Source organism: Drosophila virilis, chromosome 2, assembly GCF_030788295.1.
Source record: "Drosophila virilis strain 15010-1051.87 chromosome 2, Dvir_AGI_RSII-ME, whole genome shotgun sequence".
Lineage (NCBI taxonomy): Eukaryota > Metazoa > Arthropoda > Insecta > Diptera > Drosophilidae > Drosophila > Drosophila virilis.
Window position 1 is genome coordinate 23174902 of NC_091544.1, and position 25751 is coordinate 23200652.

At 35.6% G+C, this 25751-nt stretch overlaps 1 protein-coding gene across 2 annotated transcripts; it reads right to left on the reverse strand.

Moving 5' to 3' along the window:
- Positions 1–818: 818 nt before the first annotated feature.
- On the reverse strand, positions 819–25640 carry qless (decaprenyl diphosphate synthase subunit 1 qless). 2 transcript variants are annotated; one of them, XM_032440839.2, is made up of 9 exons: positions 25404–25640; positions 24568–24939; positions 10735–10911; positions 9973–10112; positions 9653–9794; positions 9058–9147; positions 2269–2400; positions 1917–2111; positions 819–1361 (listed from the first exon to the last, which is right to left on the reverse strand). In XM_032440839.2, the coding sequence occupies exons 2-9, from the start codon at positions 24805–24807 to the stop codon at positions 1140–1142; spliced, it is 1338 nt and encodes a 445-aa protein (XP_032296730.1). In that variant the 5' UTR covers positions 24808–24939; positions 25404–25640; the 3' UTR covers positions 819–1139. The 2 variants fall into 2 exon arrangements, with proteins under 2 accessions (XP_032296730.1, XP_015027296.1); XM_015171810.3 differs by having other exon boundaries at positions 25081–25632.
- Positions 25641–25751: the final 111 nt, after the last annotated feature.

A 25751-nucleotide genomic window follows, 5' to 3' on the forward strand; every position in this document is an offset into this window, starting at 1 on the left:
TAATTATCAAAACAAAGTCATTTATTATGACCAATTACCCGAGCACCCATGTGATTTTCTAGCTATCCAAATATAGCGATATATTAAAGTTGTTTCATTTTACACGTTTATAAAGGTGCCTTTGGCTTAACGAGACTACTTCGAAAACCGCACAAGGGACTGAAATCAGTTTAGGGCTGCACTATTAATTATTATTATTATTACAAATGGTTCTTAAATAAATTTACATCCATTAAACATTTAATTTAATTCGTTTTACAAAAATTGTTCTTTTGGTGTTGGACCAAAAATAAACCATGTTTGTTCATGTTTTTAAATTAAGACTGGGTAGCAATTTTTAAAGAGTAATTTTTCTTTTTTATTACCCAAAAGGTTTTAACTAGTAAAAATTGTTGATAATATAAAAATTTTGTGCATTTCATGCACGAGCGGTTCAAAACTCAAAAGTTTACAATAAAATAGATAAGAAAAATTTCAGAAGTTTGTGCTGGCTGAATTGGTGGCGAAGTGCATAAAGTGATGATTGAACCATTTAAGCATGAAATGTCGTAAAAAAAAATAAAATAAAAAACAATTATAATGGTATTGTCTTAACTCATTAAGCACTGCTTGTTTTTGCTTTGACTAATAACATAGGAGCCATTAAAATTTATCAAAAATCTCAAACTGTAAAAACTGATATTACTTTTAACTAAGCAAATTTACAAATTTTTCTATTTGCAAATCTTAGATTTCATCAGTTTTTACAACTTATTATTTATGTAATATTTGCTGTGCTTCACAAATAATCGTATGTGGTTTTTTAAAATACATATAGATTTTCAAAAACATTGCATATCAAGTTTAATAAAAATTCTTTTTGAATTGTTCATGTTTGTATATACAACGTACGTGAATCGTATTTCCGCCAGTTAATTTCTTACAAAATTTTGTTTACATTTTATGCAATTATTTACAGTGTCAACAACAATGCTTAAAAACTAAATAATAAATGTTGTCTTTACCATTTTCTAGTTTTCTTCCTACAAATTTTTGCTTGTTTCTCTCATTTGTTGACTTAACTAGCATTACGTGTTGCCTGCCTGCTTATAACTTAATTTCATATGTGTATATATTAATTTGTATATATTTTATCAATCCTATTTCATACGATTGATGACTAAGTCGGCAACAACTTGGAGCCCCTTTTGATAGGGAGACTCCGTCAACTCCTGTGCCAGACGTATCGCCTCATTGCAGTGCTTCTTAGCCAGAAAACGCGTTTGCTCTAGACCATGCGATTTGTGTACCAGCTCGAAGGCTCGCTCTACGTCGCCCGGTTCGCTGAAGCGACGCATTACCATTGGGTTTAGCTCGGGATACTGCAAGATAAAACATCAAACTGTTGTTAGTTATTGTAAGAGTTTTTTACCCATAGCGCTATCCTCACACTCAGGTGGGCTCGGTCTCGGGCCCGCATGCCAATGCGATCAGTCAGACACATTATCATTAGCCTCTATGGCCTCATGATACGCATGTACATGGCTAGTTTTAACTATTTAACTGGCTATCTTAGCGATTGGTACACTGCTCGCTTTTGTCACTGCTGTTGGCGTTGGCGTTAAGAGCGCTGCTTAAAACGCATTGCACGCGCGTGCTTATCGCGCTTCGCATAATAAACTGAGAGTCGTTTTTGATGTGAAATCGAAAACGCCTTACAAACGCATTTGATGGCACACGATGCATACTCCCAGCAGCACTATGATATCATCAACATCATGATTTAGCATAAAGCCAAGTTGAAAATGCACATAACTACCAATGCAAACACAGTTCTGAACAATTAGCAGATGTTGCGACTGGTATGAACATTATTTAAAATATACTTTATAGTCGGCGTGTTGTCACAGCAATGAGGAAGTCTGTCCGGGGTTTACCTTTTCGCATGCAAAGAGGACCGGCGCTGTAGCCAGGCCCAGTTTTAAGTCAGCTGCTGTTGGCTTGCCCATTTGCTCTGTGGAAGAGACAAAATCCAGCATATCGTCTACCAGCTGAAAGGCTAGACCAATATTGCGTCCATATTGAAAGGCCACCTCGGCAACATTGTCATCGGCCTGGGCGATGACGGCGGTCTGTGAAAACAAAAATTCAAAGTCAATTGCTGGCCAATCAACTGTCCAAATGGGCACAATGACAAACGCATTCAACCAAATCAATTTGCAGCCTACCAATTGCAATAATATTTGCAATTGCAATTACAATCGCATTTTGGTTGCCGGGATTACTCACCGCCTTCAGTGCATTCGCAATCAATGATGCGGTCTTCCTGTAGGTCTTGGTCAGATAGTGTGCAAAGCGCTCGTTCTCCGTTTCCCTCGAGCCGAGCTGCATGAATTCGCCTTGAACCAAATCTGTTAAAATCTGAAGAAAAAAACGTTAATTCATAACTTGTTAGCAGTTTAGTGTCATGTTTGCAGTTTAAATCTAAGTTCTTCTTGGTTAATAGGACAGGACCATAACAGAGCAACGTTGCTCCAGTCAAAAGTGCCCGACCAGCATATGCCCTGTATACAGTTTTGAATTGCCCCCAGCCCTACATATTAATTATTTATTCGTAAACTAGGTGTTTTGTCAATGGTCGACAATACAATTCTTAGAGATTACAGTCCAAAAACTTACATATATTAAGTCCGTCTATACTGATCGAAAACCTATGTATTTCTCAAATTTTATAGCCTTGGCTGTCATATTTAAATTCTCGTGATATGATTTAGAAGCGGAGCAACTTATTAATTTCAATCCGTTTTCGAGAAATGAGAGATTTATCAATAAATTATTTCATAGTACATATGTTTCGGATTCAGGACGTCGCGTTTTTTACAATTCTAAGCAAAATATTTCTTTTTATTTCTTTCCATAAGGTTTGACATTCCTTAATAACGTAAACGATAGCTGTTAAGCCAATATACATGTATATATATATACTAGCGGGTATACGCCGGCCCATGGCACCTTTAAAATAATTTCTGTCAAAGAATTTTCAGTTTGAAACCAATGCGACGGGGTGAATAAAAACTTTCATAAAACAGTTTCCGCTAATTTACCACTGTTGCGGGTGAAATTTTCCAATCGGAAATAAGTTTGAAGCAAAAATTTAAGCTTCACCAAAAATTTTTTCACCGAGGAAGATTGGATTGGATTCTAAGAAATGCAATTAAGCGCGTAACGTCCCAAAATCTTTGACCCCCATTTTCATCAATGGATATTCCATCATATGAATTTTGACAAAGATCTTTAAAAATTTTAATTGGAGCCGATCGGATGTAACCGTTTTTCGTTTGAAGAATTTCAGAAGAAGAATTACCTGTGATGATTCAACGAGTAAGTGCGTTGCATTAGGGTAAAAGCGCAGCGATATACTATTTCCAATTGGACTGCTGACTTTATGACTACACCAGCTACAATAGTATCTATAAAACTACGTTTAGACAGATAATCGAATGTGTGTGAGGCCACTTTTTCAATTTACATAAATACATATGCTTATAGATACTTGCGGATAGCTTCCGCATGGTTGACTGTTCAAATGAAAAGGGCAAACACAGATGTGCCAAATAGTTGGTGTAAATAAAATTTCATTGGGAGCAAGATGATCAGAGGGTGGATAGTGCCACACCAAAGATAAATGAATGGACATAAAATAACCGTCCGAGGGTTATTCGTTAAATAACAAAAATAAACGTAGTTTCGAATATTTAATCTGAAATCAAAATCGTTAAATTGTATATTCGACTGGGCTTTTATTACAGGTTTTTGCTTTATCGTAAGATATCTACGATCCCATCCGCCCGATCAGTTTATGAAGGGTTATAGGTCACACTGAGTACTAAAGTTTTGAGAAAATAAGAAAAGAATTTGAAATAGATATAGACACATTTATGAATGGGAGGAGTAAATATGATTTGTAAAAAAAATGTATATGCCAATCAAGTAAACGGAACAGATAAAATAATAATTGTTTAGACTTCAAATATTTTTGCTGTATATCTTTATTTTAAAATCGACCCTCGTAGCTAAGGTGGTATTTTTATTTGCACAAAAATGTTGGCGCGCCCTTCGCTTAAATTCGGTTTTGTTTGTAGTCTGTGCTTCTCGCATAACTATTTTCATTCATTCATTCACTTTGACAATTTCGCAGGCAATTGTCAAAATGTTGAGCAAATAAATGGCGGGGTAGTATTTGGTGTCTACATGATCAAAAATATATATGTACGTGGGCGCTGATTTGGTGGAAATTGTTGTAGTCGTGTTGTCGTTTGTCACTCACAGCTTAAGGAGCCCAAGGTAAGAGCTAGAGACACAGCTCGGACATCGATACGGTCATATACATATTTTTGGCCAAATCCCAGCGAATTGGCTTGTTTAATGTACATTCTTTGTTTTTTTTTTTTCTTTGCAGTTTTGCCTTAGAAGCAAAACAACATATTGGCTTTCAATGTTAACTAATTAACACATGCGACTGAAATAAGCGCGATCGGTGGGTACCATTGACGCCAAAAGCTTCAACAACAGCAACAGCAAACAACAACAACAAAAGAGCAAGTAATTGCAGTTGAGGCCTGCCTTTAAAGTAGCTGCTGAAAACATTTTTCTTTTAACCGCAAAATGAGAGCAGTCTTTTATTGTTTTTTTATTTTTTTATTTTCGAATTGCTGCACAAGTTCACTTTTAACAAAAGATATTTCCCAAACACTATTGTGACCTGGCTTTAGTTGGTTTAGTTAATTTAATCTTTGATCCTCACTTTCCACCCAAAAGCGGTGGATTAAGCAAAAACGTTTTAAATATATGTTGACAAATATCTCTGAATTTTCACAATTGTGGATTGAATTTCCAAATTATTAAAGTACGCATCCATTAAGTTTTTATTAAGAGTTTTGAAAATAAGTTTAAGGCCAATCGAAAAAACTTGAAAGTTCGTCTAACCGACAAGAGGGGTGGATTTTGCAAAAAGTGTGAGAGACTTATCGAATCAATTTGCAAAAACTTCTTTGATTTGTTTTGAACAATCGTTTTTCACGATTTTTTACACTTGCGGTTGCAATTTTTCAAAAATTCGTTTTAAACTTAAACACACTCGAACACCTCATGGAAATCAAGGCATTTAAGTCTCGTGCTATAAATCCTACAGCTGAAAAAATACTTTTGCTTATAAAACCTTTGGCAGCAACTTCTATCTTAGGGTGGACTTTGGCAAATTGTGTAACACGTATAAAATGTCGCTCAAGCACTTAACATACGGTTTTAAAGCTTAAAGTAGATCAGACGAAACTTACAACTTTCAAATATAGCTCGAGACGCAAAATAGTATGAGTCGATTTAATTTCTCACCAGCGAAAAATGGGTAAAATTTTATTTTACACCATCTAGTCATATAAAAAGAGATATTTGGTAACTTATGTTTAGTCAAACTCTTTATTTCATATATGTTTTTAATACGATTTTTAGGTTATGCTTTAATTGGATCTCACGAATTGTAATCTGCTCTTATCAGACTCCTAATAACTGCACATTTTGAAGCGTAACAGATTGGTTTAACCCACTATACAGACAGAACAATAAATACTTATTTCAGTTGAGCGATCTACCAATAATATAATGCTGTCAACGTCTTTGAAGCCGTTGAAATTATTTAGACGTGTTTAGCATATCAAATACAACAACCTGATATATTGTTGTCGTTGTACATGAACGCAAATGCTAAACAGCCAAAATATAATGCTTGGGGTTTACACAAAAAAAATCCCAAAGCAACTGCGAAACTACTTCTGAGATAAAAGTGATGTCTTGGGTTTTGCCGTAGCATATCTTATACCTGTGCACACGCGAATCTAATCTAATATAGAAATAAATATATAAGAGTAATGTGAACTTATGTAACAAGCAGCGGTAGTTTTCTACGACCAAATTAGAAATACATTTTCACGCATTGAACGTTTATTTCAATTTATCGTTATGTTCCCCGTTTCTATCGCATCGATACGTCTGTGATTGTGGTATCACCTGCAGTACTCACCCGCCCTTGTCGACGTACATACTTCTTCAACACCGTCAGCTTTTGGACGTAGAGGCCTGCGCGCAATCTAGCCCAGATTGTTGACAGCAATCACAATACCTCTTTGGCCCCATCTGCAGTTATTTCAGCTCTATCAGCTCCTATTTTGACTAATGTTGCCCCTGGAAAGTTTTTGTGACCCGGCTTTCTTCTGATAACACTTTCGATTCAGTGGCTGTTTACAATGCTAGCAAATTTTCTGCAATCATATATATATATACATATGTATATATGTATATATGTATATATGTATTTAATATCTAAGCTACTCGTGAAATAGCATTATTGAAAGTGAATGCTTCACATGAGTCGTGATCCTAAATTTTGTCCTGCTCGCATGATTGCTTACGAGTTTAACAAAAAAAAAAAAAAAAAAAAAAAAAAAAAAAACCAAGCTAGCCTTTCCCAGTCACCGTTTCTTATGTTCTAACTTCTAATATTCAAGATTGTATGGAACTAATTTTTTTGTTATTAGAGAAGTTTCTTCACATGTGCGTGAAGAGTGATTTTAATTTAGCGAACATCTCTTGGTTATAATTGATAGATTGATAACCTATTTGCTAATTTTATCCCTTATAATATTACTTCCTCTTATTCTATTCTATTATTTATACGTATTTTTCCCATTCCTTGCTACTGTCAGCTATAAATTTTCTTAAAATCTTTTCTCTCCTGGGCCTGAGGAGTTTCACTATCACTATCTCTAAATTATTTGAAAAAATAATCACTTGGACTTTGCAGCATTTCTTCAAATCAGTAGTCTTCCCTGTTCAACCTGGACTCGTTAAGAATAGGTCATATACGACCAACCTGATTGAATTCCTTGCAAAATGTGCTTTCGAGAATGCGAACTGATTCCAGTGACAGTAACTTCAGTAAGGCGTTTGAAGGTAGGACCTTAAGAGGAATGCTAAGGTTGACTACCTAAAAACATGTTCACGCTACTTCTGGTGTATCTCAAGATAGTCATCTTGGGCCTCTTTTTATAAAGGAACTCCCCCTTGTTGAATTACTTAGGTATGCAGATGATGTGACAGACATACATGACCAGATCAACTCAGCTATCAGTGCTGACCAATATCTACTTTATGTTAAATACATTTGCACAAAGCGATTAATCCATTTCGATTAATAAGTACCCAAGCTTGCTTTTGATTCTTCCCAATATAATTTTAGTATTTCCATTTTGACTTTTTTACGAATACGGGCTATAAAAACGTGAAGAGAAGGCAAACTACAGGCTAAATATTTGTAGCAATGCTGCTAGCTTCAAATCAGCTTGATTGTGTAAGTGACGACTAATTTGATTGCGCTGACTGACTGAGGCTAGCTCCTATTTTTCTGACTCTTGCTATTGAATGTGAAATTGTTAGCTAGCATTTCGTCAATTTGTGACATTGCTGCGAAAGTGTTTTGCGTTTGAGAAGTCTGCGTAAAGGTCTGTAATTTTGTAAATCGATTATATATGCCGACAAACAGCATTAAATAGAGTGGACGTGTTTAAATATTTTCATTTAATACAAGTATAAATAATATGTACATATGTAGCATAGTAAATCTGTGCAAGTAAATTGAACAAAAATAAAGTGAAGGCTATAATGAACTCGCGATTGGTTGCCCTTCGCCTTTGCCTTGGACCATTCCAGGGTTCCAGGAAGTAAAATCGAGCAGCCACGTTGATTGTGTACGATAACTGAACAGGTTTTTCCCATGGATACAAAGAAGTCCCGAACAAAACGAACAACTTTCTTAATTTAAATATGTATCTCTATATATATATATATACTAGCGGGTATTGCCCGGCCTTGCCCGTGAAACGTTTTGTGTTAAAAATTATAGGTGTTTCCATTCCACTAACTACACACCCGTGAATAATTGAAAACTCATTCCATCTTGAACTCCACAATATTTAAAAATATGTAAATATATGTATGTAAAAATATGTATTGTAAAATATATAAGAGCTTGAATAAAAAACCAAATGTTGGAATCGGAGATTTCCGCCCTAATTAGTCTTGTGGTTAGTGTCTTGAGACCGATTAAAACCTAAAAAGTAAAACTTTTTCACCAGGTGAAATCTTTGAATCGCACTCTTTACCGAGACAGCTTTTGTTTTGCGAAAATATTAAACACGTTTCAAATGATTTTTCATATAGATCCTTTGATGGAAATGTGTGCGTTGATCACCAATCAGTCAGTCAGTCATTCAGGACAAGCAATTTACAAATAGATATTTTTGTTCAAACTGCGTGCGAAATTCTATACAGATCTGTGATCTGAGAACCCTAGATACTAAGCACATGTACAGGGCTTTTAGATATTGAATACCCCGCAGACATACAGCAGAACTGCAGCATTTGTAAAACTTGAGTCCATTTAAAATAGGCAGAACGGGTATAAAGTACAATAAACGATTTTATCATTTGTATTCGATATGACCGCCCATCGATAAAAGTGGATTTTGAGACACGGTTTTCAAGCATAACTCGAAAATTATAAGATTATAAAATTACAATTTTGCCTGTACAGTTAACATATTTTACTTTTTGTATATCTTCCTTCATTTTCCCATGTCGCGCACTTCCGTCTGCACCTCTTAATTTTTCAATATTTTAATTCGTCTTTAAATTCACATTTGGCTCATACATTAGATTCACATCTGGCCGACTATGGCGAATTTATTGCCAGAAATAGATGCACAGTAGTATGAAAATCTTAATCTTCCTAAATCACTAAAATTGAATCTCAAAATCAATTTACATCGAATTATTCGATAGAATATATTTTTCAAATTTAAATTCCATAATTTTATATTTTCAGAGAACGACACGGACATGGGTAAATAGACTCAGTTCATCGCCCCGACCCCAGCATTTTTACAAAGTAATGGGATTCAAACCCGGTTCCCGTTTTTAAGTAGTTACAAGGTTATTTGGTGTTTGGATAAAGTGGATTTAACTTACTTGACTCAATACGATCGTCACATCATCGCTGCGCAGACGCGATATCATAATCGAGGCAATCGACAATATGTAATCACCAGCCATTGTGACCTGTAAAGACAATGACGAACATGGAAATCAAGTGTATAGAGGCCCCAAAAGTCATATAAATATATAAGAGTACAGTTAAATAATGTTTCGACAAAACCAATTTGCTGGGCAAGCAATGGGGATATGGAGCAAGCTGTTGATCACATCGAACTGAGAAATGTTAATTATTTCTTCGGATAAGCGCTCGTGTTGGCATTCAAAATTATGTCCAAATCCAAATTTAATTTGAACCTGTGAAACTGAAAATTTCAAATCGGCTAGTGGGAAAGGCAGTCTATTATTATACGGCCTCTGATTTAAGGCCTTGCAAATGATGCAACATATTGACAAAGTCTCAATAAAGTTTAGTCCATTGATGGCCAAGTCGGAGTCGCGTGAAATCATTGAGTCAACAATTTGATCATTTTCGGTGTTATTCGTTTCAATTGGCAGCCTGCAAACAGTTCGTTGCAACTAATCGCGCAGTCGAACAAAACGCATATTTTAGCTGATATCAATGGCTTACCTTTTTGTGATTCCATAGAGCATTAACGCTGGGCTTGCCGCGCCGAAAGTCCGACTGATCGATGACATCGTCGTGTACTAAGCTGGCCGAGTGGACCATCTCGGAGAAGAGGGCTATCTGTCGTTGCTTGTGTACTAATTGGCTGTCAAGGGTACGTCAATGGGTAAATATAAATTTTTAATCAGTATGTATGTAGTTATAATTTGGCTTTAATTGTTGTTCATAGACACCAGTAGAATGCGCACATTTCGCAAAGGTCTGCTAATCATTACACTGCTCAACAAAAATGTGCCACTAAGGCAGATAGTTAGCTTACTTACTGTGATTCGTTGTTCAGATGATAATTCAATGCCTTGGCCATCAGCATGGTCACCATAGGACGCAGCGCCTTACCCTGGCCATCAAAGTAGTAGCATGCTATGGTATCCAATTCTGACTGCGATGTTCCCGACTGCAGCAACTGTAATGATTAATTGAGGAGAAGATAACCAAAAACTTGAGATTTGACATATAATAATTATTAAATATTAATAATAATAATAATAACCACAACTCTGAGGTTTGAGCATGGGTTTTAGATTAAAATAGACTATTTCAATATATGTTGATATTCACAGTTCAAGAAAGATCTTTAAAAAAAATAAAAAACGGTTTAATGTATATACAAATTCGCACAGTGTAGAAAATACCCTAATGTCATTATGGCTTACAAAATATTTCTTGGCTGTAAGCAATAATTCAAACAAAAAATAAAATGTGAATTCATTATAAATGGTTTCATGAAAAACTTGCTTTGAACTGATTTTAGTGTCGCATGTCATGTAAATTATTTGCTTCACAAAAGTTTTAAATGCACAAAAGAAGTTACTTAAAATGTGCAACAATTATTTTAAAAATGTTTAAATGATTATTTATAAGCAATTGTTATATTAGATTTACGTTACTCCTATTTAAGCGAAGCCGAAGGAAAAATATTTGCTCACAAATAATTATACTTAAAAAACGTACTCATTAAAAAAAAAAAAAAAAACACATGCCATTACAATCTTGATCTATGTACATATTTTTCTGTCTATACTTACGTCTCTCACATCGTCGTAGAAATACTTTAGCTCATCATCGAGTATTATATATGGATCAATTTGTATTTCTCTCACGGGTCCAGCCGGTTGCTGTGTGTGAACGGAGCTCTGTGTGCGTAAACTCTGCATTGATTGGGGCGAGTACTGTGCGTTGTTACTGCAGTTGTGTGAGTTTTGCTGCGGGTTGAAAAAAAAAAAACATAAGAACAGTGGCAGTGCGATTAGCGAATTTTCCATAAACGCTGCAATTAATAATAAAGTGTGAAAATTACAGGAGTTAAAAATCGCTTGGATAAACGGTCATAACTCCCAAAGGCAGCAGCCAAACAGCATACTACATTCGAACATTAAAAAACTGTTTTTGAGTCACTTAACAACTTTCAATTGCTGGCAGCAGCACTAACGAGTTTTTGTTGCTGCCCCAAAGCATGTGGAACCAAAAGCAACTTTTTTTTGACACTTATATTAGACGACAGCAGCAAGATTAATAACTGGAAAATTACAGCGGCAAATCACCAACAAATTAAAGTTTATTATTTAGCGCTCTCGTCACGACTCTTGACCTTGCCGCCAAGTTCAACTGTGCCTACATATCCTTTTGTTTCCGCACAACAACGCGTCGCGCCGAAGGCCGCACGGGACTCAAGTGTTGCCAATAAAACCTTTTTCCGGACTCATATTTCATTTAATACCCTGAACCCATTGAGAACGAATAAAATGGGTATGATGGTTTTGTGTCAATGCATTTAGCAAGTAGGATGAGGCACATTAAGAGCTGGGTCGAGTGATCTATAGCTATCTGCCCATATGTATGAACGCGTATAAGTTATGAGACAAAGTTTTGATACTGAAAGACTAGTTTGCATAGAAACAGAAAGACGGACATGGCGATATCAAATCAAATGTTGTACAGATCAATAAAATATATACCTTATGGTGTCACAAATGTCTCATTCTATAATAGCAAGGGTATAAAATCACACATTTTGGTATATACATACATATGCACACATTTGGATGCTACACTTAGCGTTGAAAATTTCATAAAGATCGGACAACGAACTCCGAATCGATTCACGAAAGCATATCCCAATGTGGGCCAAAAAAAAAACCGAGTCGGAGCCTTTGCTTATATTAGACATAAGGCGTGCGTGCATGTGCTTTGGTGTTTGTGTGTATGTGGAATTTTATTTGAGAGAAAGTTACGTAAATATTAACTGTAATATTTGGAGTTACAAAATATCAGTTCAAATCGTTCGATCAATTCCACGTCTTTAATTGCTTTTTGCCAATCTTCCTTCTTCGCCGATTTCGGAACCCTGCTTTTTTTTGCTCTTTTTTGATGGTTGAATTACTATTTCTCGTATAAAGTAATATATTTTAAAACATTTAGCAAGTACATAGTCAGCATAGGAATAAAAATTTTTATACACAGACTGTGCTGTAGCTGTACATTATCTTGGCTAAAAATCGATATTTAGCAATTTTAAATAAACGTGGATGGTACATATGAGATATTTCCACTTTAAAGTCATCTTAAAGATAATGGACGACAACACTAGATCGACCCGGCTGTTGAATCGTACTAAGAATATACATGTACACTTTATGGATTCAGAGAGAACTTCTTCTGTTTGTTCCACACATTTGCTAAAACCAACGAGATCTATTTTTCAGTTTTTACATATTAGTCCTTGCCCATAAACAAATGAGACTGCATCTCAGAGACTTAAAGAGCTAGGTACTTAGTATTTTAAGAAAAGGTGCCTTCCTGGTCGAAAAATATATAATATAAGCATAGCGGTGCTTAGAAACAACAACAATGAGCTAGAAGAGTGAAGAAGCTAAGACCATAGGTTGTAGTCTTAAACAGAAAACGGATAGCAAGGACAGAATTTGTAGAGTGCTTTATTCCTTGGCGAGTCGATTGTTTTGATTGTTGTTGTTGGTTCTAATGAAAAATGTTTTGAAGTTGTCATTAAATTTCGGGCATCGGCAGAAGTAGCTGCAGACAACCGGGTGATGTGTTTACAATTTGTGTTTGCATTTTCGGTATCTTGCACTCTGTCTCTTTATTACTCAATGCTCAATGGGGTTACTCGTTGCCATTTATTCTGTTTCGATTGTTCGGCTGTTTGACGTATCTATGCATTGTATGGTTAGTGCTAAAACGAATGTATGTACATAAACCAATATATGTATGAATATACGTACATACATATAATGATATTCTTCCGTAAGCTTTAATGAAGGCATTGATTTTCGAAGAACGAAATTATGTTTAGCGGAATTAAACATTTTATTGTTTTAATCGAACACAAAATACATTTTCTTGACCTTCATACATATGTATATTCCAATTTTTAATGGGTGTACGAATATAACTAGCATTATTAAAAAAAAAGTATTATTTATAAAAAGAAAATTATTGCTGTTGGACTTCAATTCTTGGTACACAAACGCATAAATGCTTATATTCATACACCGAATAAGTGTATGTGCGTAACCTTCTACCACAAAAATCATATATGTATATTTCTTACTTTTTGCTGTCTGAGCATGCGAGTGTGTTCATCCTTTTTCCAATTTTTCAACTCTACATGTTCTATGGTTAGTTGAATAGCAACCTATGAGATTGTCTAAAATAGCAGGATTTCTTTCTCGGGCTGCGCGAGCACTAGCTCTTATAGGTTCTAAGACCCTTGCATTCATATACATATATGGACGGATGGACAGAGAGACGGACATAGCTAGATCGCCTTGGCTTGTGATGCTGATCAAGAATATATATGCCTTATTGGCTCGGAGATGATTCCTTCTGACTGCTTCATACATTTGTAAAAATACTTTATACCCTTTTTACCCATTTTGAATGGGTTTAGGGTATAAATGGGTGGGTCAAGCGAGCACCTGATTTTTACGGGCAATAACAGGAGACACATTCAAAAGTTCAAGGGTTAACACATATAGTTCGAAGAAGCCTTCTGTATCATACATATATAGCAAATCAATGTACCCAATTTTCTACCTACTTTCAATGGGTTCAACAACCTTGCAACCTTTTTGTCTCTTTTGGTATATAATCAGCATCACTCGAACACATCTATTATTAATATTAGCTCAAAAATTTAATGAACATTAACTAAAGTTGTAAACATATTGTATTTCTTTAAATTAAAAGATCTTTTGATTTTTTTTTTGCACTTTTCTTCTTGTTTTTTTTATTCCCTTGTATGGAATTATGCAACGCTGTCGCTATTTGGCATATTTACATGACTTGACTATGGCTATGTGTATGTTTGCTTCTTGTATTTGTCAGTCCGAACGACTGTCAATACAACTGGTGCGCATGTAAACACGATAACATGTAAATTTTATGTTGCCAACTGTCAACAGCTCGCGGAAAGCTGCTGCCAAACGGAGGCAACTTTTAGAGCCAAAGCCAATTGAGCTGCAAATATTTGAGTTAAGTTATGTGATTTGATGTGTTGTGTTGTGGTAGGCTGGGCGTGGCTATTACGCATCTCTGCAACCGCAAACAAGCACAAGCATGTTGACCCAGATGCATGCAGATCCTGCAGCCCAATGGCCGTCATCGATGGCCATAAAGTTTAACGCCCTTGGCAACTCTACCTATCCGGTCCGCGTCTTCAGCGTCATAAACATTATTATAATTGATACTCTTTGGTACACGTACACGTGTGGAACAACACAGCGCATCAACTGGTTTGATGATAACTTTTCATTAATATTGATTGTAAAATACAACAAAAAGCGTATACATATATTGAACGCACATATATATTTATATATAAATATTGACCATCGCTGGCCTTTGTGTTCATTCAAAATATCTCACTCACTTTGGGCTTGTAATGACCCAGTTTCATATTAAGTAAGAGTGCACATATGTATGTACATACTCAGATAAATATGTATGTATGTGTCATCAATATGTTCGAAGCTTAGCGGTTTTGAAGTAGAAAGCGATGCCATCGTCGGCTATCCAAACTTGACTGTTACAAAATCGACGCATCAAATTTAAAAACCCAATTAAATTCAGCTCGTGAAAAGTTTCATTTTCAATATGTGCGTTAAATTAAAATTAGTACAAAGCTAGCTTAAAGCGTAAGCTACTTCAATATACATAGATGTGTATACAAATCAAAAACAAAAACCTAACATTCGTTTCATTTCTTTTTTACATTTTTGCTTTCCAGTTAAGAAACGTGAAAAAATGCATTTAATTGTGGCCGCTTTTGCGTTTGCAAACTTCGTTGAATAATTTATACACTTTTAAATTGGTTTTTATGGTCAGTGGCCAATGACCAAACAGCCAGCCAAGCAGACAACCAGGTGGCCCACCAAGGGCCAACAAAATTCGCGGATATTACTTATCACCTCTGCCTCTGGTGATGAATATGTCAAATTGCTGCTTGACTCTAGGAGTTTTTAAAGAATCTTGTCACTTCAATAATACTGTTACCAATATAGATCTGTGGCGCTGGAGTTGCTTCAGTTTTCTGGTTGGCATTGCGTGCTACACAAATATTGTAGGAAGCACAAAATTCGTCGCACTTGGCTGCCACTGGCGGGCAGAGGACTTTGACTGACTTCAGTTTATGCGTTTCTTATATAAAAGCAGAGAGAAATATTTAAAGCAATATGAATTGCACTCATTGACATGATAGGAAATCGGACTAATATGATGTAAAGATAATGCGTTAGAATTGGAAATGGCAAATGCTATATCGTTGCGCCTTTTATATATTTTTAAGACAACGATTATTATCGTTTTACAAGAACCAACCTGACCAAAAGACGGATCAAAATTATAATAACCAGTACGAATATATATTATATTCAGCTCAGTTTAAACTAATTATATTACTTCTGTGAAACACAATAACGAAAAGACAATAAAAAGGGAAAGCTTCTTCGGTTTGGTTTGCCCAAGGCCAAAACCGCAATAGGTCGATTGGTGACAAACAACTATTGTCAGTTGGCTGACTAATGCCAATACGATGAATCTTTTATCTGTAAATTTTCGCGCAGACGCATAAGATTAAAGTAATTTCGATAATTGTTTCGAAAACGAAGTGTATGCAAAATATGCGAGACGCTTAAAAACATTCACAGCACCAAAGGTGCGAGGCCTGAAACACAAATTGAGAGGTAAGTACAAACACACACCGGGGGGACAACAAAACAAACGATGCGAAGTATACTTAAGTGGCTGTCGTTGAAATTTTAACTCTGGGCCTCGGGGCGCTCCCACGAAATAATCTTGCGGATTTTGGAGCGGCCTAAACTCGATTGCAATTGAAGATGAAACCGAATCGCAACAAAGCAATTGAAATGTGCAAAAACTTATAAGCAACTCACACAAGTCCACAAAACATACGCACAAATAAAAAATCAAAAAGGTTGTTAACCATTCACAAGTAGCTCACAAATGCTCTGATTGATGTACTTTTGATTGGGCACACGTTTGATTGACAGCCTGACAATTAATTGCAAAATATTGCATTTGTTATTGATTGTCCTATTACACTATGATACTGTATTTTTATATTACCCATTAATCACTCTTGTTTCACTTTATCTATGCTGAACATTTTAACTGGCCGACTAGCTGATTGTCAAACAACCAAAAAGTAAGAGCTAGGAAACTGACGATTCTTGTTTCTTTTTGGTAGAATCAGCTTATATGAAATTGATTTAATGATGTAGCATTTAAATTTTTATTGCGCTGTCCTTGAGCCATAAGTGCACATTAATCAATTTGTAAGTGCTGAAAGTGCTTAGAACTAGAAATGATGAAGCTGCTAAGATGTGTTATTATGCCACTGCAATACATTTAGTTATACATTCATGCTTATATACACATGCAATTAAGCAGACTTTCAATATACCTACAAACATAGATGAGATTTTATAGGTATAATTATATTATATATAATCGGGTTGTCCAATGTCTGACATCCATAATTTTCACACTTCGTATATTATACAAGCTCTGACTCTGGTATTCTATTTTGACATGGATAATTGCAGGGAACTATTAATGTTTAATAATTGAAAAAGACAAGTAGAAACTTCTGATCTGCTAATCGAAAATAAATACAGAGACAAAATATATGTCTATAAATGATCGGGGTGAATAGATAACTCCCACATGCAGTGAAATTTGCTGTCAGTTAACGAGAGTTGATAACTGACGGCGGGAAAACCTGCAAGTTTTCGATTTAACTTAATTGCTTTGCTCAACTTAGGAAAACATTTATATTATTTTCAGCTGATCAGGTATAACGGGTAGCAAGCAACGTTCAGCAAAAGCAAAAGCAAAAGCGCTCCCAACAATAAACACAATGTCAGATTGAACAACAATAATAATATATTGGCCAAAAGAGACAAAAAAAAAAAAATGAAGCAGCATTTGGCTGACGGCCGCGGCTAAGAAGAGGCCGAAGCCGAAGACAAACGCAAGCCCACGACACTTTGGACTTTCCCTTTTTGTCGTCATCGTCAGCGTCTTCGTCGTGGACGTTGCTGACATAATCAAAAGACCGATGAGTTATGTAGGAGTGAAGGAGGAGCAGGGGAGGCGGGACGAAAATTGGCTGCATAAATCGCGCGCAATGGTCGGTAAGTGTTATTTTCTCTCTGCGATATTTGTCGTCGCCAGCCAACAACAGCAGTAACGCAGCAGCTGATGTTGCCAAGTTGTCTTCTTCTTTATCGGAGACTCGTTAGCATACGTGTTAATATAACAGGCAGCGAAGCGATATCATCGCACGCATTTCAAGTGAGTATGAATGTTAAGTATCGAGGGCTGGGTATTTGTATTTGAATTTGTATTTGGCTTCGAGCGTAACTCTTGGCATGTTGCGTTTACCAATCGCATTGAGAATGCTTCTGAAGTTGCCGTGTCGAAACGCATGTTTACGATATTAAAGTTAGATGGCAAATGAAGATGTCGCAATTGCCATACGTCATGCATTCATGACGACAGAAATGGGCTCATCAAAAAGAAGTACCTTAAATCACTGCATTATTATTCAAGTCAATTTGACGGAGTTGCACATGGCCAAAATTAAAGGAACCAATCAGCGCAGATTCAAATGACAGAGATAAGATAAGAAATGAAGAAAGATCATTTATACTTCTCAGGCCGATGGCTTATATAGGAGCTAACATAGTTAAAGCTTTTAATGTTAACATTAATTAGAATAAAAAAATAAATTAAACAAAGTGTTTTCAAAATGTTTAAGTTTTGTAGGAATTCTTTTTTAAGCTTGAGCCTGAACTCAGGTAGCACGCAAGAACTCAGGTCATCTGTCGTCTGTCAAGTTTTAAAAGGTACATTTAAGACTTACAAACTAGTTTGAATAGGGCACGTTGTCAGTCGGGAATAGCTTTGTCAACTTAACTGTGGTGTGTAAACACACTGAAAATTATCTTTGAAATGAGTTGGAAGCCGATAGGAAAGTAAATTGAAAAGTTGCACACAATAGTTAATCATCATTCCAAAATCGCCTAAACCGTTTTGATGTATGGCTTTGAAAATAAGCTCAGTAGTGATAGCGAACCGCATTTTCCACCCAGATGAGAAATTTCTTGGTTTCCTCCACACCAATATCCAGTCTTAGAGTGCAATTCCATCACACAGGAAACAACAGTGAAATTATTGGCTTCCTAGGCCCTACGGTTATAGTTCTAGATCCTAGAGGTAATAAAATATATAGTAAAGTAGATGAATTATTATCCACAGTATATATCCGGGCTTCTCTTCCGACTGTTTGACATCAACGAAAAATACTTTATCTTCGGCAGTGCAAATTTAAAACAAAATTAATTGACTGCCAATTGAGCGCATGTGATTATATAAATCTGTTAAAAGCAGGCCACAGCAAAAAATGAATAAAAGGCACTTTAAGCTGCAGCCAAATTGCAAACAAGTCAATGCGCTAAAACCAGTAAAATTCAAGTTTATCCTGCAGCCAATGAAAATTATATAAAATGTAAAGCCAGCCAGCCAAAGCAAACAGTAAATGACAAACTTGTAACTCCAAATTCCGAATTCCAAATCTGAAAATACCAAACTACCAATGGCAATAATCAAATGCGACGCGTGCCACAAATTAATGCAAGCTTTATGTACTTGCTGTTTAATTTAATAATCGTTATTTTTGTTGTTGTTTCTGTTGCTGTTGTTGTCTAAACAGGAAGTCAATGCTTAATGATGAAACTTCGTTGATCGATTCATGGCAAACAATTAACCAACTTTAAATGTAAATTAAGTGAAATTTTTCATCCGAATTGCGCCAGTCTATGCGACAAATATCAACAATAGGGCTAAACAAACAAAAATGTATACATCAACGAGCTCGGATCTTCAGAATGATGGCCTAAAATCGATAAAAAGAAATTAGCAGTCCGCGTGTGCGCATCAGACTCAGCCGCCGCCAAAGGGCTGTCCAGTTATGCAACCAGTCTAGAATATATAGAGTATTTGTATGTACGTAGATACAAGAATGCTGTATAAGTATTGCTGATAAAGTATTGAATATGTTGGGCCAATGCCTCAAAGAATCCACTTGATGGAATGTGGGCCGACAGATAAGATCGGCCTCCCGAACTAATTGGGCTTCAGGCTGGAGCTGGGTATGGGCCTGTGCAGTTATGCAACATATCTGCTGCCCAATGGCTGCAAACTTGCTTTTAACAGCTACACGATGGCGGCGCTTCTTTGGCTTTCAAATCGAAATTCGAAAATGTTGCTGGGTGAAAAACAACGCAGAAATCATTAACAGTTAACAGTTGGCCGCCAGAGCCGCAAATCAATGCGGCCGAAACCACAAAACCAGTTTAGGACAACAGCCACGAAACGCATGCGTCTTTTGAATTAGGTCAGCAAGTACGAGCCAAAGAAATGAAGCGAAATAACCAAACAGCCATAAGACTCAGACCCAATGCAAGCCCACGAGTCAACAAAAAAAAAAGCACACACACACACACACAACAGCAGCAGCAGCAAAAAACAGGTGTAAGGCATGTGAATGAAAGTCGTTGGCTTCACTTTGGCATGCCTGGGATCGGAACAATGTGGCCAATGTTGTCGGAACTCAATTAGACACTATACCCAGTGCACTGTGCGTTCATTTTTTTTATCGATTTCAATTTCATTTACCTACGTTGTCAGCATATGATTAAATGCGCAGAACGCTCGCTTATTATCGGGTTTAAGTTTGCATACATATTGGCTGCATTCCTTGAATACTTTTTGGCAATTCGCTTTTTGGCTCGTCTCGCAATCTCATTTGCCAGTGAAAGTGACCGGTGCAAAAAAAAAAAAAAAACAACAACACAAAAATGAAGACATGGTAACAAAGACAAAGATTTAAGATATGGCTAAATCATACATATGACAGATGTTGTTAGCATTTAGCCAGGGTTTTTTTCTGTTATCTTTCATTATTTATATTTTCGTATTTACGAACGAAGTAATGTACATTTATTTTTCGTCATTCTGCGCCACAAATTTACCGAAAAGGAATAGTTTTCTGTGGTCGCAACTTGAATACTCTGTGAACATATATATGTATGTATCATACATACATATATGCTCATACATATGATAAAACACTTGTTGGATAACTATATGATCTTAATAGACTTAGTTGTCATAATGCATAAGATTTCTATGACATCTTTTTAAGTAGGCATTCAACGAATAAGATAATGCTGTTAAAGCTGATTATGGAAATCGATTTTAAGAATTTTCTCCAATTTTTACCCTGAACTTAGCGAAATTGCACTTACTTAATTTTTATGTTTAGGGAAACAAGGCCAATTATTAAATTTGAAATCATTAAGCTAAAAATATCGCACAAAGATACGATATACAATACAATTTTAAAAACAGGCTTTTAAGAAACGCAAGAAAATATGACTAAGAGTATAAAACCATCAACCTATTCGAAATATTACCATAGTCGAATCCAATATAAAGAAAATAAATAAAGAGAAAAAAACAGGTCTAAAACGTGCAACTTGAATTGGTTTCACTTTCGCGAGCAACCGAGATTCGGATTTGGGTCCATCAGCTCGCGAGTAATGCGCAAAATGCTGACTGCCAAGCGAATCAGCCAAAAGAGCTCGCGACCTAATGATGCTTTGGGCAGGCTCTATAGCCCAGTTCGCAGCCATGGCTCCAACTGATCAAACAGTTCAAACTGCTTATCAAATTCACACGCAGTCGTTAAACTCTAGACAAATTTCACGCGTTCGAAATGAAAGTGAAAATTTAAATTTAACTTCAGTCAGCAACTATCAGGCACACAGCGTCAGAAGGCGTAGCACATTCGTGCAGTTTTTATACTCGTGTAATTTCGACAATATTTCATATCAAATGTACAGAGTTAAGCATGTGCGAAGATGATGCTATTCATTTTTCGGGTTCACATTTATGTTGATAAACATTTCTTTGAGCCGTGCGCAGACAGTTCATACTTCTTAGAGTATGTATATGTAGAAGCGGCCATAGACATGTGTACATATATTGATGTCTAATACAATTTTTGGCAATATATTACCAACATGAATAAGAGGCATCAGCGAATGCGACGTCGCAGTTTGTCAAATGAAATGAAGAAGAAAGTCGAGTGAGTTTCTCATGCACATACATACATATGTTTATGTATATGTATATGTATATGTATATGTATATGTATATGTATATGTATATGTATATGTATATGTATATGTATATGTATATGTATATGTATATGTATATGTATATGTATATGTATATGTATATGTATATGTATGTATATGTATATGTATATGTATATGTATATGTATATGTATATGTATATGTATATGTATATGTATATGTATATGTATATGTATATGTATATGTATATGTATATGTATATGTATATGTATATGTATATGTATATGTATATGTATATGTATATGTATATGTATATGTATATGTATATGAATATGTATATGTATATGTATATGTATATGTATATGTATATGTATATGTATATGTATATGTATATGTATATGTATATGTATATGTATATGTATATGTATATGTATATGTATATGTATATGTATATGTATATGTATATGTATATGTATATGTATATGTATATGTATATGTATATGTATATGTATATGTATATGTATATGTATATGTATATGTATATGTATATGTATATGTATATGTATATGTATATGTATATGTATATGTATATGTATATGTATATGTATATGTATATGTATATGTATATGTATATGTATATGTATATGTATATGTATATGTATATGTATATATATATGTATATGTATATGTATATGTTATGTATATGTATATGTATATGAATATGTATATGTATATGAATATGTATATGTATATGCATATGTATATGTATATCTATATGTATATGTTTATGTATATGTATATGTATATGTATATGCATATGCATATGTATATGTATATGTATATGTATATGTATATGTATATGTATATGTATATGTATATGTATATGTATATGTATATGTATATGTATATGCATATGCATATGTATATGTGTATGTATATGCATATGCATATGTATATGTATATGTATATGTATATGTATATGTATATGTATATGTATATGTGAATGTGAATGTGTATGTATATGTATATGTATATGTATATGTATATGTATATGTATATGTTATGTAGATGTAGATGTATATGTATATGTATATGTATATGTATATGTAGATGTATATGTATATGTATATGTATATGTATATGTATACGTATATGTATATGTATATGTATACGTATATGTATATGTATATGTATATGGATATGTATACGTATATGTATATGTATATATTGTTGTTTTGTTGTTGCTATTGCTATTGAAGACTATTGTTGGCGTGATTTTTTCTTTTGGCTAGTATTGTCGCTGAAGTCGCTGCCCGCGTCGCTGTTGCTGCGACGTCCGCTTTCTATTTGCGTTTTGTTTATTGTTTACCTATGATAGGGTTAGATGAACGTATCAGTGTCTCAGGTGTGTGCATGTATGCGTGTGTGAGCTAAACGTAAAATCAATTGGCGCTGAATGAATTTTTATTTGGATTTACCAAATTTCAAGCAGAAAAATGCATAAATAATTCAAAAACGTCGACTGCATACAAATTTTGGCTTAAACTTTTTTCACTTTCCTAATAACACATATAATTTAAATTAATATATTGTATATATATATATATATAAATGTATATATTGTTTTCTACTGCTTTGTTTATTAAGTTAAACTAGCATTTCGTGGTGCTAAAATGTGTCAAAAGAGTCAATTAAAATGTGTGTTTTTATGGGCACTTGACCTTTTTACTTTTTGTTGCCACTCGATCCCAAGCGGCAGTGGCAGCCCCACACATACACACACAAACACACTTTCCAAAATACATATTGCTAATTAATGCCAAGACCTTGAAACGATGAACACTATAAACAAATTATTTACATAGTATTTTATAGACCTGGTAATGCGCTGCATAAATGCAATGGAGTAAGGCCTATAGTCTGCGAAAAGTGCAATGCTAAACCTATTAAAGCAACCTCAAGTTCCCATTCAGGGCCGTCCGGAGGCGAGCGAAAATTGCGTGCAATAAAACAATAATCCGCAAATAGCATTATGCACTAATTGTGCGGTACTTAAATTTTAATACCTGCACATATTAGAATGGATAACAAAATATTAAGTATACGACAGGTAATAGAATTTTCTATATTTGTAAATAAAATCCCCATATAGAAGAAAAGGCTGGCACAATGTAATTGGACAAATCTTATATGACAAAAAAAAAAAAACAATCAAACAAACGGACCTGTTATAATTATTACAAAAATTTGAAGATTCATACATGTATACGTTATTTAATGCATGACATTTATTCGTAAATATTTAAACGAAATGAAAAACCCGTTTCCTTAACTTCAATACAATAAAACAATAAAACTTTAAACAATACGATAAAAGGAACAAACAATTTTAACACATTAATAATGCATTTATTGCACAGTTTTACAGAAATTGGTAGTTTGCCGTTTTAGAGTCACTGTGACGCGCCCGAAGTTCACAGTCAGCTGTTAAACTCTTGCAACAAGGAAAGCGAGAAACGATAAAAAAAATTAAACATCATAACAATCTATGTTGGCAACGAAACAAGGAGAGCGTAAAAATTAAGGCAAAATAAACGACAACAGGCCAACATTATAAAATATTTTGAAAAAGTGTATTTGGAGAAAATTGTTAAATGTTTCACCTTGCAAATATGCGATGATAAAAATTGCAGATCGCAAAAACTAGCAACATAAACATAATAAATAAATGAAGGCTTCCGCTAACAAAAGCAGCAGCAGCAGCAGAAGCAGCAGCAGCGGCAGCGGCAGTGCCCACTGCTGCATGCACAACAACAACAACAAAAACTGCTCCAATGTCTGGCGGCAGCTGCTGCTGTTGTCGACGGCCGTTTGCTTTTTCACGCTACCTGCACAAAAGCAATGGCCAACAGCGCGGCCGCAGCCACTGGCGACCAATTTCACTTTCGTTTTCTTTTGGCTTTGCAGCGAAATGAAAAGCGAGCCACAGCAACGGCAGCAAAAGCCAAAGTCACGCAGACGCATTAGCGGCAAACAGTCTGAGCATGCGCAATACACTCTTGTTAAATGCTCGATCAACGGGTTCGCCACCAATTGGCAGCTGGCCACTGCCAACTGGGATCGTCGATGTCATCGTCGCTGGTTTTTTTACTCACCAGCAGGCTGAGGTTATCCTGGTTAGTGCCGAGACTTAATCCATAAAAGCGACGAGCCAATTGCGGATTGTGTGTGTGTGCGTATTTCCTAGCATGTCCTTCAGCGGGCGCTGGACCAACTGACAGGTGGCTGCTCTGCCGACGCAAGCTGGGGTTTAGGAATAACCGACAAATAAATTTGTGCGCTTGTTGGCGACGCGAACCGCACGCGACTCGACCGGAAGTACTTAAGCAGGCCATTTGTTTATTTCGATTTATTTTGATATGATTTTGTTGATTTGGGTTTTTTATTTATCCGTTTAAAACGAGGGCCTCTCGTTAAATGAATCAAACCCCTTGCAATTAAAATTGCAAAGCTTCGCTGCTCCAAGCCTACAAATTGTGATGAAACATGAACAAATATTTGTTAAACTTCGAACAGCATTATTATAGGCTTATGTTCCGATTCAAAATAGACGACACAGAAACAGAATACAGAAATATGCACAGACACAGATACATATACAGACGTACACAACACGCGCAATAACGAACGACGACGGGACAAAGATTGGAGACAGGCAAAGCGCGGTGCTTGCGTCCAACTGCAGCAGCTTCAGTGAAGTGTTTCGCGTTTTACTGCTGTCTGCGCACGTAGCTTGCCTGGCTACGCCTGCGCGGCCGTTGCTATTTGTGTGGTGAGTTTGTATGGGAGTGTGTTGAAATGCGACAACCAGACGAAAAGACGAAAACCGAGCGCGCTGATTTTGAACTTGACGTTGGTTGGCTTAAGATTCGGCGGCAAATGAAAGCTGCATGTCTATTGCGCAGTTTGAGATGCACTGCCCCAGCCTTGCCTGGACGTTTTTTACTGGAATTCCCTGCGTCTGCTGTCTGTCAAGACGCCTGTTGCATGGCTAAAGGCAGCATATTTTACGTTCTTCCAGATACACTAGAAAAGTTACATATGACTTGTTTGTGCACGTATTAAGTTAGTCTTGCTTTTTATTTAACACATTTCTTAAACTTGATGTCACAGAACTTTTTGTTTTGACGTAATAATGCAAGAACAGCTGTGCAGGCCGCCGCCTGGAAAAAATACCAGAGCTGACAACCTACGTTCGACAATCAAACAGTCGTCGTGCACTCTCAACTTATCGATAACATAATTACGATAATTCAACATTATATTTAAACTTTCCCTT

Bases quoted from the DNA above. Each gene is read 5' to 3' on its own strand.
- qless (XM_032440839.2), bottom strand. From the start codon at position 24,807: ATGGCCTGCTTAAGTACTTCCGGTCGAGTCGCGTGCGGTTCGCGTCGC. The intron at 10,912-24,567 runs GTGAGTAAAAAA...TTCAACCCGCAG, and splicing joins AGGATAACCTCAGCCTGCTG to CAAAACTCACACAACTGCAG. The intron at 2,401-9,057 runs GTAAGTTAAATC...TTTTTTCTTCAG, and splicing joins TGACGATCGTATTGAGTCAA to ATTTTAACAGATTTGGTTCA.